This window comes from Mizuhopecten yessoensis, unplaced genomic scaffold (genome assembly GCF_002113885.1).
Source record: "Mizuhopecten yessoensis strain PY_sf001 unplaced genomic scaffold, ASM211388v2 scaffold10455, whole genome shotgun sequence".
Classification (NCBI taxonomy): domain Eukaryota; kingdom Metazoa; phylum Mollusca; class Bivalvia; order Pectinida; family Pectinidae; genus Mizuhopecten; species Mizuhopecten yessoensis.
Genome location: NW_018408555.1, coordinates 291,248 through 306,267, shown reverse-complemented (window position 1 = coordinate 306,267; position 15,020 = coordinate 291,248). Strand labels below are relative to the sequence as shown.

Genomic DNA, 15,020 nt, shown 5'->3' with positions numbered 1-15,020 from the left:
GAGGGGCGGGGCCAAAAGGGGGCAATTTGGCTATATTGCTACAAACAACCACTTCTGTAGAACTCTGCACTGGATATCAATCATATTTGATCAAAAGTATTCATGAGAGGCAGGGATTCAAAATTGTACAAGTGGTGGGGCTAACCCCCCATCCCTCCGGGGGCTAAGGGTTGGGGCCCAAAACAGTTTATTACTTGGAAATGGTTGAGATCCCCACCGTATAACCATATATTTATTGGCTGAGTATAAAGAGAAGAATGCACATTTGCTTTCAGGATGGCCCTAGGGTCTGCCCCCCCCCCCCCCTTGGAGACATAGTCCCTGGTTCATAATTTTGGAATGGTTGAGATCCCCACCCCAAAACTATATATACAAACGGTGAGCATAAAGAGACGAATGTAGTCATGATATTAGAATAAACCCTGTGGTCTGACCAAGCCCTTAGGGACCTAGTTTCTTAGGCAGAGCTTGGAAACAGTTGATATCCCCACCCCATAACCATAAATACAATTGCTGAGTATAAAGAGATGAATGCACATTTGCTTCCAAAATGGCTTGGGGTCTGCCCCACCCTTGGAGACATAACCCGTGGGTCATAACTTTGAAATGGTTAAGATCCCCACCCTAAAACTATATATACAATTGTTGGGCATAAAGAGAGGAATGCAGTCATGATATAAGAATTGATCCTGGGGTCTGGCCGCAACCCTAGGGACATATTTTCTGGGTCACAACTTGGAAGCAGTTGAGATCCCACCCCATAACCATACAATAAATTGCTGGGCATGAAAAATCTAATACAGATATGCTACAAGAATTGGCCTTGGGGTCTGGCATATTCCCTTGGATATTATTTGGAGAATATTTGGCCATGATTGCTTAGATATCCAGGTGAGCGATACAGGCCCCCTGGGCCTCTTGTTTTATGGGTCATAAGGCAGGAGCATCGATATTTGGCCTGTACCTTGTTGAGGCGAATAACTGACGTTTGTGCAATACATTACCTGGCTTACATCCTAGATCACATGTTCAAATGTGTTGAAATGTACTTTAATGAACACCTATACCTTGGATTCATGATTGAAAATCACCCTTTTCCCAGTGATTAACCAGACAAACTTCAAATTTAAAAACTTTGGTTGCATTTTGTAGAAAACTGTCGTAGAATTCTATTAACGCACCTGGTCCGAAGGTCATTTTTCAAGGTTTTCCTTTAAAACTACTCGACCTGAAAGATTTAGTGGATTTATACTAAATTTGGACTAGAGCCGTCTTTGACAAAACGGGTTCAGTGTTGTATAAACGGAAGGCTTGTCAACATAGAAGCAGAGGGGCGGGCTAATTACGGGAAAACGATTTAATGTTTAAAATCCTTCACTTTTAAAAGGAAGTTTTTAGTCATAATTCCGAGCTTCATATTTAATTACACATGTCGATTGGTCATCTAGATATTTTGTTCTACTTGCTCATAATTATGCGTAGTTATACTTATCCAGCTTTTACTGATCTGTTTAATTTTTAAGCGCATCATTTTTAGATGGTGAGTTAATCAAATCGCATTTCGTCAGTCCGTCGTCCGTCCTCAAACAATTCTTGTTTTACTATTGCTCTAGAAGTACTTAAAAGATCTTCTCAAATTTTATATGAAGGTTCCCCTTGGTCCTTAGTTCATGCATGTTTGATTTTGTCAGCGATCAGGCAAACAAGTTGACCACCGGGCAGCCATCTTGGATTTTAACAGTTAAAGATTGATATCGCTATTTCTCAAAACGTAATCGACAAATCTTACTCAAATTTCATAAGAATATTCTCTTGGTCCCTGGTTTTGCGGGTCTCTCAAATTTGATATGCAGGTTTCCCCTGGTCTTTCACTTGGTATGTTTAGTTTGAGACTAAAAGGAAAAACAAAACGACTAACAAGCGGCCAATCTGACCGTAAGGATTTGTTTCCTGTATTTCTTAGAAAGTTGGCGAGAGATCTTATTCATATTTGATTTGTATCTTTTTGTACACGTTAACTTTAGAGACTTACTGGAAAAACAAAATGGCTGACTGGTGGCCGTCTTTGATTTTGACAGTTTTGTAATCTTTATTTCACGGAACGTTCTAAGATCTTTCTTAAATTGATATTTATGTTCACGTTGTCAAAGTGACCCCTAACCCTAATGAGAAGTCATATTGTTTCTTGACAGCACTTTTTATTACGTAACTTTCGATATCTTAATCATATTTGTAGTTTGCAGTTTGACAATACGGTAGTCTGTATGTGTAAAGCGAGTGTGGTAGGTTTCGATATCTGATTATCCCCCACGAGGGATGTTGATTTGGTGCCTCATCTTGTGAAAATTTGATGCCAGCATAGTTATGCAGGTTTGTTTATTGGTTCCTGTGCAATATCTCATGAGAATGGTGAGGTGGTTTTTAACTTGATTATACTTGTTCAGGCTAACTTTGATTCCTATGTATCCACTTATTAACATTTATTAACTCACCTGCCCGAAGGGCAAGTGAGCTTATGCCGTGGTGCGGCGTCCGTCCGTCCTTCCGTCCGTCCGTCGTCAACTTTTCCATTAAAATGACTTCTTCTCAACAACCAAAAGGCCCAGGGTACTGATATTGTGCCAGTAGCATGCTGGGATGAAGGGCTAACAAGTTGGTTCAAATGCATGACCTTGACCCCTTTCAAGGTCACAGGGGTCAAACAACTTCTTCTCAATAACCAAAAGGCATAGGGTGATGATATTGGGCCTGTAGCATGCTGTGATGAAGGGCTACCAAGTTCGTTCAAATGAATGACCTTGACCAACTTTCATGGTCACATGGGTCAAAAGTGGTAAATTATTTTAAAAACTTCTTCTCAATCACCAAAAGGCCTAGGGTACCGATATTGGGCCTGTAGCATGCTGTGATGAAGGGCTACCAAGTTTATTCAAATGAATGACCTTGACCCACTTTCAAGGTCACAGGGGTCAAATGTCTTAAAATCTTCAAACGACTTCTTCTCAATAACCAAAAGGCCCAGGGTACTGATATTAGGCCTGTAGCATGCTGGGATAAAGGGCTACCAAGTTTGTTCAAATAAATTACCTTGACCCACTTTAAAGGTCACAGGAGTAAACTGTCTTCAAATCTTCAAACAACTTCTTCTCAATTACCAAGAGGCATTGGAGCATGATATTTGGCCAGTAACATGCTGGGATGAAGGACTACCAAGTTTGTTTAAATGAATGACCTTGACATATATTCAAGGTCACAGGGGTCAAACATTTTAAAAAACCTTAAATGACTAGATCTGTATAATCAAAAGGTTCAGGGTACTGATATTTTCCCAGAAGCATGCTGGCTTGGAAGTCTATAAACTCTGTTCAACGTAATGTCCTTGTTCGACATTCAAGGTCATATGTTTAAATCTTTTAATAAGTTCTTATGAATCAAACACTGATATTCTGCCTGTAGCTGTATTTTAGTCCACTTTTAAGATAACAAGTGTGCGATTAACGACAGGTGAGCGATTCAGGCCCAATGGACCTCTTGTTTGTTTTATTGTTCTCCATACAACAACTTTTCTGAAAAATGTTGGAATATATCAAAATTTGATGTACACCTGTATACATGTAGTGCCAAGTTTTACCGACAAAGTGTCAGGCTGAATTTGATTCCCAAATTAACACGTGTACATTTGTGTTTAACTAATGAGGCTGTCAACTTTTCAGTGGTAAAGTTGGTCTCCATGCAACAACCCTTCTAAAAAGTGATCGATTACATCCAGACTGGATGGACACATACATATTTGCTAAGAGTTAGACGTAGTTTGGTTAAAGGTTCGATGCATGCATATTCACGCCTAATAAATATTTCGATTTTGCAAAATTGTATGTGCCTTTAGCCACGACAACTTATATATATATATTACATTTTATAGAAATTCAACTTCAGTAGAAAGCTAGATAATATATCCCGGATTGTCGGTTTACGGTTCTCCGTCTTATTGAACAGTATGTATATACTAATAACAAATAAAGCATGTCCATCAAGTGCAGGATATAACTTCCACGAATTTGCTTGTTTGAGATTTGATTTAAGTTATTTTGAGAGAAATTATATATGTGTTATTGGTAACGAAGATTAGATAAACATGAGAAACGTAACACTTTCTACCATGACATATCTGGTTTGTAGAGCATTGATATTTTGTCATTTAATTCAGAAAGAGAGCAAAACCAGAAATATTTACCGTTGTAATTTAGTTCTTATTTTTTTCCTTGGCAATAAGATGCTGCTAAAATTATTTTGATTCTTTTATAGGGCTGCTGTACTGTGATCATAATGAAATTGTATGAACACCTTATATAACGACCACATCAAATGGTTCCATAAAAATACCTTTCTCTCAAACAAAATACCTACGTCAGTTTGACTTCTGAAATTACTTCAATTGACATCTTTTTTTGCGAATTTATACTATGTTCACGATGAATCTTCTACATGTAAATCGGTGTTTGTTATGCAAGTTTTGTACTTTAAAGTAGGTCCTCCCTCGATGATTCATGTATGAAACCCCCTTTTTTCTGAAATCAATAAAACAATGTCTACAATAAAACAAATCATTACCCTTGTTAGTTTTCAATCTAGGGTACATAATATCAAGAGCATATGTGCCCTCGAGCTCAAACGTTTTAGAAGAAATGAACTTTAGCCGAGACCAATGTTCCTTAAAGTTGTGTTAATCAAATATAATTCTACAAATTCATTTCTCTATATATAATGAGATTGATAGGTGAAACATTTGTTTTTTTCAGCTTTAAAAATAATAATGATAAAACGTGGCTACATATATAAGTTATTATGTACCTCTCGAACTCGGGTATCTAGAACATAATGACCCAAAAGGAACATGATTCAAAGGTGACAACAATTCCTTACTATGTTACAAGAAAGTATCCTTAATCTAAATTTGGGACAGAGACGACATTTACAATTTATATGTTAGTGATATTTAATCTAGTTAGATTTCTTGCAAAAAAGTGCATTGCATACATTGAAAAATCCCAGACAATAAGACATGGTGAAAGTCATTATCTGATATGAGTCGTAGATTGAATACAACAATCCCAGGCAAAACTGATCCCTGTCGATATAAACAAGATTGCTAAATAAAACTTCCGGATTGTGATGTCATATGAGGGAGGACATACTTTAACCTAGGCAAAAAAACACAGTTCTATGTTTGTATATTTGACTGAGAGTATTCTTTTACTTTTCCCTGTAGATCAAACCGAAATCTGGATAAAGTGGAAACGGGTTAACTCTAAATTCATAACGACGAACGCTTTTAATGTCGCTATCGAAATCTTGAAAAAAACGAACTTGCTTCTAATAAGAGGGAACTGTGGTGATGGTAAAAGCGTTCTGGCTATGGAGATAATGGCTTGGCTAATGGGTGATCGTGAAGAACAGTGCGGAGACGTTCACCATGATACTGTTAATCAAAGAAAGAAACCCCTTCTTCTTAAGGAGCTGAAGAGCTGGGACGAAACAGTATCATGTAATGCGAATTTAGCAATTTTCGTTGATGATATTTTCGGGTACAGTTCTATATACAGCGAAGATTTAGCATGGTGGAAGAAAATATCGCCCTTTATTCAACCGGTTTTAGATGGACACATAGGTAACAATGCAAATTGCATGATCCTAACCGTCAGAAACGATGTATATGCGGAACACAGATCTCTATTTTGTCATAAAGATGTATTCAATGACAATAAATGTGTGGTTGATTTGAGTTCTTCTCACAGTTTACAAACAGAAGAAAAGAAAAACATATTGAGATTATATATGCCGAACAGTGTAGATTTATCGACAGACGATGAAACGACAATCGTTCAATCTGAGTTGCCATTTGGTTTTCCGGAGTGTTGTAGAATATTTGAATCGCTTGCAGAAACGCACTACCAACCAAGAGAATATTTTGTGAAACCGTTATTTTTTATTAAAAAAATCATCCGGGAAAGATTTAGTAAAAGTAAACAGGCGGCACTATTGTTCCTTCTCCTGGCTACAGGAAAGACTACCGTAAGTCAGTTAGAACCCGATAGTTCGAACGCACAGGAAGATGAACTTATAAAATTGGCGTTTGACATATCTTTTTCAGGCGACACTATCCAAAGTTTAGCAACAAACACTGAAGTTCAAACAAAACGAATTATAATAGAAGGATTAAAATCAATGATAGGGTCTTTAGTGAAGTTAGAATCCAACACTTTTACATTTTACCATGATGTTGTGGAAGATGCTGTGGCTATCCTCTACGGAGAAATCGACCCCCGTGGATTCCTTCGAAATGTCAACTTAACTCATTTGCGTTATATAGAAACTTTACAAGGTAGTAGAAATGAACTAAAGATAGGCGATGAAAACATTGAGTGTTTGTATAATCGTATTTTGGATGAATTGAAGACCAGGGCTTCAAACCAATATGAAATGTTAACCACGCTGCGAGTATGGGATGATGGAAATTTTGTGCGGCATTTCATTGCTTGGGTTGGACAACAGGAAAGTGTACCAAATGACTTCTACTTCCAATGGACGACAAAAGAATGCGCGCTTACAATGAAGAAGGGTTTCCCAACACCCCATGACAATAATGAAAACAACTACTACAGTTTCTTTGTATTCGTTGCAAAGTCAAGCAAAAATTATTTATTACAGCAACTCATAGAACAAGGCAAATCAAATACAATTCAGATGAAGCTTGCATTGGATCAAGCATGTGTATCGGGATGTGTAAACTGTGCATTAACACTTCTGAAAAATGGGATTACTCCTGATAGCAACACCTGGATCAGTGTTGTAAAAGGAGGGTCACTTGACTTGCTGAATACATTGATCTCTTCTGACACACATCCTCTTGCAACAACAGACGACAAAACCTTCGATGTTAAGAATGTCAATATGTTACAACTAGCGTGTCTTTATGAAAAAGAACAAGTCGCCTTTTGTCTAGCAGAGCATTTTCCAATGCTTGTTAAACATAGGGACAAGGATGGTAACTCAATGTTCCACCACATTACTATGACAAACAATTGTGATCTATTTGAAAAAATTGCGATAAGACTGTGCTTAGAATCACAAGATTTAATGTCCTTGTTACGGAGGGATGACGGAGTTACAGTGCTACACATGCATTGGATTAACCGACACCAACAGTTCAATGCCAGTAAGAGGAATATGAGCATGTACTTTTACGAAACATATCCATCATTGATATCACAACGAGACAATGGAGGTAGGCATTGCCTTCACGCTGCATCCCATTCAGGTGATGTTGATGGTTTTGTGTACTTAGATAATCGTGTAAATCAAGGAAAAAGTGAAACAGAGAAACTACATTACATGGAGACATTACTTACTAGTGTGGGTGAGACTGTACTTCACGGAGGAAGTTTAAATGGAAAGAAAACTATGTGTACACATATATGCCAGACGTATCCGTCATTGATATCACAACGGGACAATAGAGGTAGGCATTGCCTCCACGACGCAGCATTATCCGGAGATGTTGATTGTTTCGTGTATTTAGACGATCTTGTCAATCAAGGGAAAAGTGAAACAGAGAAACTACATTACATGGAGACATTACTTTCTAGCGAAGGTGAGAATGTACTTCACTTTGCAAGTATAAATGGGAAAAAAGCTATGTGTACACATATATGCCAGACGTATCCGTCATTGATATCACAACGGGACAATAGAGGTAGGCATTGCCTCCACGACGCAGCATTATCCGGAGATGTTGATTGTTTCGTGTATTTAGACGATCTTGTCAATCAAGGGAAAAGTGAAACAGAGAAACTACATTACATGGAGACATTACTTTCTAGCGAAGGTGAGAATGTACTTCACTTTGCAAGTATAAATGGGAAAAAAGCTATGTGTACACATATATGCCAGACGTATCCGTCATTGATATCACAACGGGACAATAGAGGTAGGCATTGCCTCCACGACGCAGCATTATCCGGAGATGTTGATTGTTTCGTGTATTTAGACGATCTTGTCAATCAAGGGAAAAGTGAAACAGAGAAACTACATTACATGGAGACATTACTTTCTAGCGAAGGTGAGAATGTACTTCACTTTGCAAGTATAAATGGGAAAAAAGCTATGTGTACACATATATGCCAGACGTATCCGTCATTGATATCACAACGGGACAATAGAGGTAGGCATTGCCTCCACGACGCAGCATTATCCGGAGATGTTGATTGTTTCGTGTATTTAGACGATCTTGTCAATCAAGGGAAAAGTGAAACAGAGAAACTACATTACATGGAGACATTACTTTCTAGCGAAGGTGAGAATGTACTTCACTTTGCAAGTATAAATGGGAAAAAAGCTATGTGTACACATATATGCCAGACGTATCCGTCATTGATATCACAACGGGACAATAGAGGTAGGCATTGCCTCCACGACGCAGCATTATCCGGAGATGTTGATTGTTTCGTGTATTTAGACGATCTTGTCAATCAAGGGAAAAGTGAAACAGAGAAACTACATTACATGGAGACATTACTTTCTAGCGAAGGTGAGAATGTACTTCACTTTGCAAGTATAAATGGGAAAAAAGCTATGTGTACACATATATGCCAGACGTATCCGTCATTGATATCACAACGGGACAATAGAGGTAGGCATTGCCTCCACGACGCAGCATTATCCGGAGATGTTGATTGTTTCGTGTATTTAGACGATCTTGTCAATCAAGGGAAAAGTGAAACAGAGAAACTACATTACATGGAGACATTACTTTCTAGCGAAGGTGAGAATGTACTTCACTTTGCAAGTATAAATGGGAAAAAAGCTATGTGTACACATATATGCCAGACGTATCCGTCATTGATATCACAACGAGACAATGGAGGTAGGCATTGCCTCCACTACGCAGCACATTCCGGAGATGTTGATTGTTTCGTGTATTTAGACGATCTTGTCAATCAAGGGAAAAGTGAAACAGAGAAACTACATTACATGGAGACATTACTTACTAGCAAGGGTGAGACTGTACTTCACCGAGGAAGTATAAATGGAAAGAAAACTATGTGTACACATATATGCCAGACGTATCCGTCATTGATATCACAACGAGACAATAGAGGTATGCATTGCCTCCACTACGCAGCATATTCCGGAGATGTTGATTGTTTCATGTATTTAGACGGTCGTGTAAATCAAGGTAAAAGTGAAACAGAGAAACTACATTACATGGAGACATCACTATCTAGTGAGGGTGAGACTGTACTTCACCGAGGAAGTGTAAATGGAAAGAAAAGTATGTGTACACATATATGCAAGACGTATCCGTCATTGATATCGCAACGAGACAATGGAGGTAGGCATTGCCTCCACTACGCAGCACATTCCGGAGATGTTGATTGTTTCGTGTATTTAGACGGTCGTGTAAATCAAGGTAAAAGTGAAACAGAGAAGCTACATTCCATGGAGACATTACTTACTAGCAAGGGAGAGAATGTTTTTCACCGAGGAAGTTTAAATGGAAAGAAAACTATGTGTGCCCATATATGCCAGACGTATCCGTCATTGATATCACAACGAGACAATAGAGGTATGCATTGCCTCCACTACGCAGCATATTCCGGAGATGTTGATTGTTTCATGTATTTAGACGGTCTTGTAAATCAAGGTAAAAGTGAAACAGAGAAACGACATTACATGGAGACATTACTTACTAGCAAGGGAGAGAATGTTTTTCACCGAGGAAGTTTAAATGGAAAGAAAACTATGTGTGCCCATATATGCCAGACGTATCCGTCATTGATATCACAACGGGACAATAGAGGTAGGCATTGCCTCCACGACGCAGCATTATCCGGAGATGTTGATTGTTTCGTGTATTTAGACGATCTTGTCAATCAAGGGAAAAGTGAAACAGAGAAGCTACATTACATGGAGACATTACTTACTAGCAAGGGTGAGACTGTTCTTCACCGAGGAAGTTTAAATGGAAAGAAAACTATGTGTACACATATATGCCAGATGTATCCGTCATTGATATCGCAACGAGACAATGGAGGTAGGCATTGCCTCCACTACGCAGCACATTCCGGAGATGTTGATTGTTTCATGTATTTAGATTGTCTTGTCAATCAAGGTAAAAGTGAAACAGAGAAACTGCATTACATGGAGACATTACTTACTAGCCAGGGTGAGACTGTACTTCACCTAGGAAGTTTAAATGGGAAAAAAGCTATGTGTACACATATATGCCAGACGTATCCGTCATTGATATCACAACGAGACAACGGAGGTAGGCATTGCCTCCACGACGCAGCACATTCCGGCGATGTTGATAGTTTCATGTATTAAGACGATCTCGTAAATCAAGGTAAAAGTGAGACAGAGAAACTACATTACATGGCGACATTACTTACTAGCGAGGTCGAGACTGTACTTCACCGAGGAAGTATAAATGGAAAGAAAAGTATGTGTACACATATATGCAAGACGTATCCGTCATTGATATCACAACGAGACAATGGAGGTAGGCATTGCCTCCACTACGCAGCACATTCCGGAGATGTTGATTGTTTCATGTATTTAGACGGTCTTGTAAATCAAGGTAAAAGTGAAACAGGGAAACTACATTACATGGAGACATTACTTACTAGTGAGGGTGAGACTGTACTTCACAGAGGATGTATAAATGGAAAGAAAAGTATGTGTACACAGATATGCCAGACGTATCCGTCATTGATATCACAACGAGGCGACAAAGGTATGCATTACCCCCACGCTGCATCATATTTAAGTGATATTGGTATGTTTATGATAGTTAGACTTATAAATCGACGTAAAAGTGAACCAGAGATATTACTTAAAGTGAGGGCGAGACTGTACTTCACGTTACAAGTTTAAATGGAAGGACATGTACACCAGATGTATCCCTCATTGATATTTAAGGTGGCCATTGCTTACATGATGCAGCATATTCCAGAGATGTTGGTTATTTAATGGATTTAGATAATCCTGTAAATCGACGTTAACGTGAAACGAGAGGCTACATTACATGGAGACATACTACTTCTGAGGGCGAGACTGTATTTCCCAAAGCAAGTATAGAACAAAACTATGTGTACACATATTTGCCAGTAGGTATCCGTTATTGATATCACAACGAGACAATGGAAGTTGGCATGGCTTCCACGATGCATTATATTACGGTGATGATGATTGTTTTGTGTATTTAGACAATCTTATAAATGAAGGTAATAGTGAAAGAATGAAATACTACATTACATGGGGACATAACTTACCATTAAGGGCGAAACTGTACCTCACAAAGCAAGAATAGAAGGGACCAAAGCTATGTGTATACATACTAAAGTATATGCCAGTTGTATCCGTCCTTTAGATTATAATGAGAAATTGGAGGTAGGCATCGCCTCCACGATGCAGCATATTCCGGTGATGTTGATTTTTAATGTATTAAGACAATCTTGTAAATGAAGGTAAACGTGAAATAGAGGGACTACAATACATGAACAGTACTTGTTCATGGAAGTGAGATTGTATTTCGCCGAGCAAGAATAAATGAAAAGAAAATTACGTTTACAATTCTATAGCAGCCTGTATATAGTAACCTGCCAATGTTATCACAATGAGACAATAAAGGTTGGCGTTAGCTCCATTATGGAGTATTTTACAGTGAAAGTAATTGTTGTATGTATTTAGACAATCTGTTTATTGACATAAAAATGAAACTGGGACCCTACATTACAAGAATATATATATTATTAGTTAAGACTAGACTGCACTTCACCAAGCAAGTATAAATGGAAGTAATGCTATGTGTAATTATCTATACCAGACGTATCTATCATAAATATCACAACGAAGATAATGAAGGTAGGCATTGACTCCGCAAAGCTTTACTTTGGTAAACTCTTATGTGTAAATACTTAGGTAAATGGTCGAACGTTTCGGCAATGGATAACTGATGATTGTTTCAATTTTGTTTAACAAAAATATCATTCTACTATGTTTATTTTTAATTAAGTTTGACAGATGAATGCTTCTTCGAAATTAAACAGATTAAATTTCTGCTAAGCTTAATAGATAATTGTTTTTTCGAACTTTACCGGTTATATGTTTTCACTATGTTAAACAGTTTTATGTTTCTACTTTGTGTATGTTTAGGCTACGTTTCCACTGTAATTGTTTCTTTGTTAGTTATGTTCCCCTACATACATTTTACCATTTTTATCAGATCAATTCTACTAATTTGTTCGGAAGTTAGTAATTTCTATCATGTTTAGGACTCGCACAATTAAATCAGCCAATCGGCAAGTGTTTCATACGATTGTTATCCCTACCTTAAATTTGTTCCGGTTAAAAACAGTGCCTCTGAGTCATTTACATGGGAAATTGTTGACATATGTTACATTGAATGAAATCTACAGATATTAAACTTTTGAAAAACGTTTAGTTTTAGTAGATTTTAATATGTGATGGCGGATTGATATGGGGTCAAAAGTCAGAGGATGTTCCCGTCCAACCTCAATGGTTTGGCTTGTTAACTTCCGGATGTCAAAAGCAGACGCATTCAGCGCTCGTATATGCCACTAAACTCGCCAAAACATACCTCTTGAAGCCTTTGTCATGTATGTTGATATGAATCTAGACAATTGTCACTAGTGTTGAACTTCAAATATTAAAGCTTTTAGCTCAAAAACATAGTAATAACTTATAGTAAATGATTTAGATGTGCGAGTCCTTTATATTTCTGCTAGCTTTAACAAGTAACAATTGTTAAAGATTGAAGAGAAATTATTTTTTTAATTATACCATTTTTCTATATAAGATTTGTGAATATCTTCCTACAATCGGCGTAATTCATTTTGTAAATATAATTGTCAAACGCATCATATCATTATCCTTCACATCAGTGCTAAAATACCCATCGAAATGTATGGCAATGTGATGGCAGTACATAGATTTTATCTGTATCTGTTTTATGTGTATTTTTTCTAGCTACAGGCAAATTGAAATTGACTGGACGTGCACAACATACACTAGTATCAGTTTCATATATTTACAATGTAATTCATTGTAAAGAAAAGTGGTATGATAAAGGATAGATATATGCCCTCACCACCCGTAACAAAATTTGCACTAACTTATTGCGTAAAGCTTGAAGTAGTATTTGATGCAGCAGTAATGAAGGAATGGAGACATGCTAATTGCCAATAGGTTTTCTTCTGTTTTGCAATGAAACTCTTTTTTTATATACTTCCACTCAATGATGGGCAATACAGTTGTTGCCTCATCCATCAAAAAAGTGGTGTGCAAGATATAAATCATGAACAACTAAGATGGTATAGTAATATCGAGTTATACATCTGATAAGATATAGTTACATGTAGTCATTGGTCAAGTTTCAAGGGTCAAAAGGCACGGTCAAATATCAACAAATATTTGTTTTTACATTTACGCCATATTATGATAATATTAAGTTCATCATATTTAGAGACCTTAGCATATATAATTGCAACTACCAAATGAATATTTGAGTTTTAAACTTGGTTAGAGTTTAGTGATCATCGGCCAAGGTTAAAGGGTCAACGGCTATGGCAAATCAGAGGGTGGAAGAAGGGGTATAATGTATATCTATTGTAGTCCCCACTCACTTTGATTTTTAGATTTTGTGTTGCTTATAAGTTCTTTCCAAATACATTCATGTTTAATCATGGTGCATCCTGACTTTTTCGTCTTATCATTTTTTTATTCTAAACAAAACGATATGGATAAAATATTTAACTTTAAAATTTACTGTACATAACTCACGACGTAAACATTCAATATTTCTCATTTGAAACTCGTTGTTTTTATGTTGTTTACACTAGTTGATTGCACATTGGTAATTTTCTACTGCAGACTTTATTTACCGTGCAATTAATACGGGCTTTTTTCAGTACTAAAGGACTTAACACAAAATGAAAATTGAAAACGTTATTTTTATGTTATTCATGTTGTTCTTTTTCATTTTTTAATGAAAAATAAGTTAAGATGTATAACGTTATGTTGAAAGCAAATGTACAGAAACATTTCCTTTCTAACTGTTTTTTTATGTTTTTGTAAGTGCCTATGTTATGAAGCAATATCAGTACTCGGGAGGAAGAAACTGCTGTGAACAACTCCATGTTACTGTAAGGTCTTGTATCTAGGTTTTAATGTTTCTGTTAAACCTGTTTTGGAAACTTCTGTATGTAAGATATAAAACCTTAATGTATATTATTGATGGAGAACATGCTTTTTGTCTATCCTGTATAAGGTTTTGATATGAAATGCGAATTGATTATTTTGATTGTCATACAAAATGTATATGATAAATTATATATAGGTCATATTTAGTATGTTATTTCAGTGTGATTCATCTATTATGAGAATGTTATTAGCCAGTTTTGTGAGGAAACAATTTTACTCGTCGATGTATATTTTAAGAGCCACAGCAATAGATAACGTTTCGGTCACCTGCATTATATTCATTCGAAACATGTTATATGTGCATTTCAAATATAGCGATGGTGTCACACGTGCTCAATAACGCTATTGACCAACTGTCCAATTAGTCTTATAAATACTTCAATTATTGGATAGTTGTGACGTCACATTCTAGAGGATTGATGGACGGAAAAAAGTAGGGGTAATTCAGCAATATTACTAAAATGAAAACAACGAAGTATAAAATTACATTTAAATCAGCATCTACAATACCAAAACCAATACCAAAATTGAATTATCCAAGATTTCCAAACTTAAAATTGACACATTTCCTTTTAACCAATTTTCAAACACTCTGATGGTCGATGTTTTATATTCAAATGAACCGTACTATATTCATCTGAAGTAAGTATGTGTATACGGGCTTATTAATCTCATTGGCGTTTTATCATGCTCATACCAGATGTATTATACTTAAAAGAGCTGTACAATTTTCATGC

The 15,020-nt window shown here is 36.8% G+C and overlaps 1 protein-coding gene across 1 annotated transcript in view; it reads left to right on the top strand.

The window, feature by feature from the left end:
• LOC110460698 overlaps positions 1-4,640 on the top strand; it is an 11,383-nt gene extending 6,743 nt beyond the window's left edge. The window contains exon 6 of the mRNA XM_021513754.1: positions 4,306-4,640. Coding sequence (XP_021369429.1) covers positions 4,306-4,340 — 35 coding nt within the window. The 3' untranslated portion in view covers positions 4,341-4,640. The remainder of the gene's footprint in view (positions 1-4,305) is intronic.
• The last annotated feature ends 10,380 nt before the right edge of the window (positions 4,641-15,020 follow it).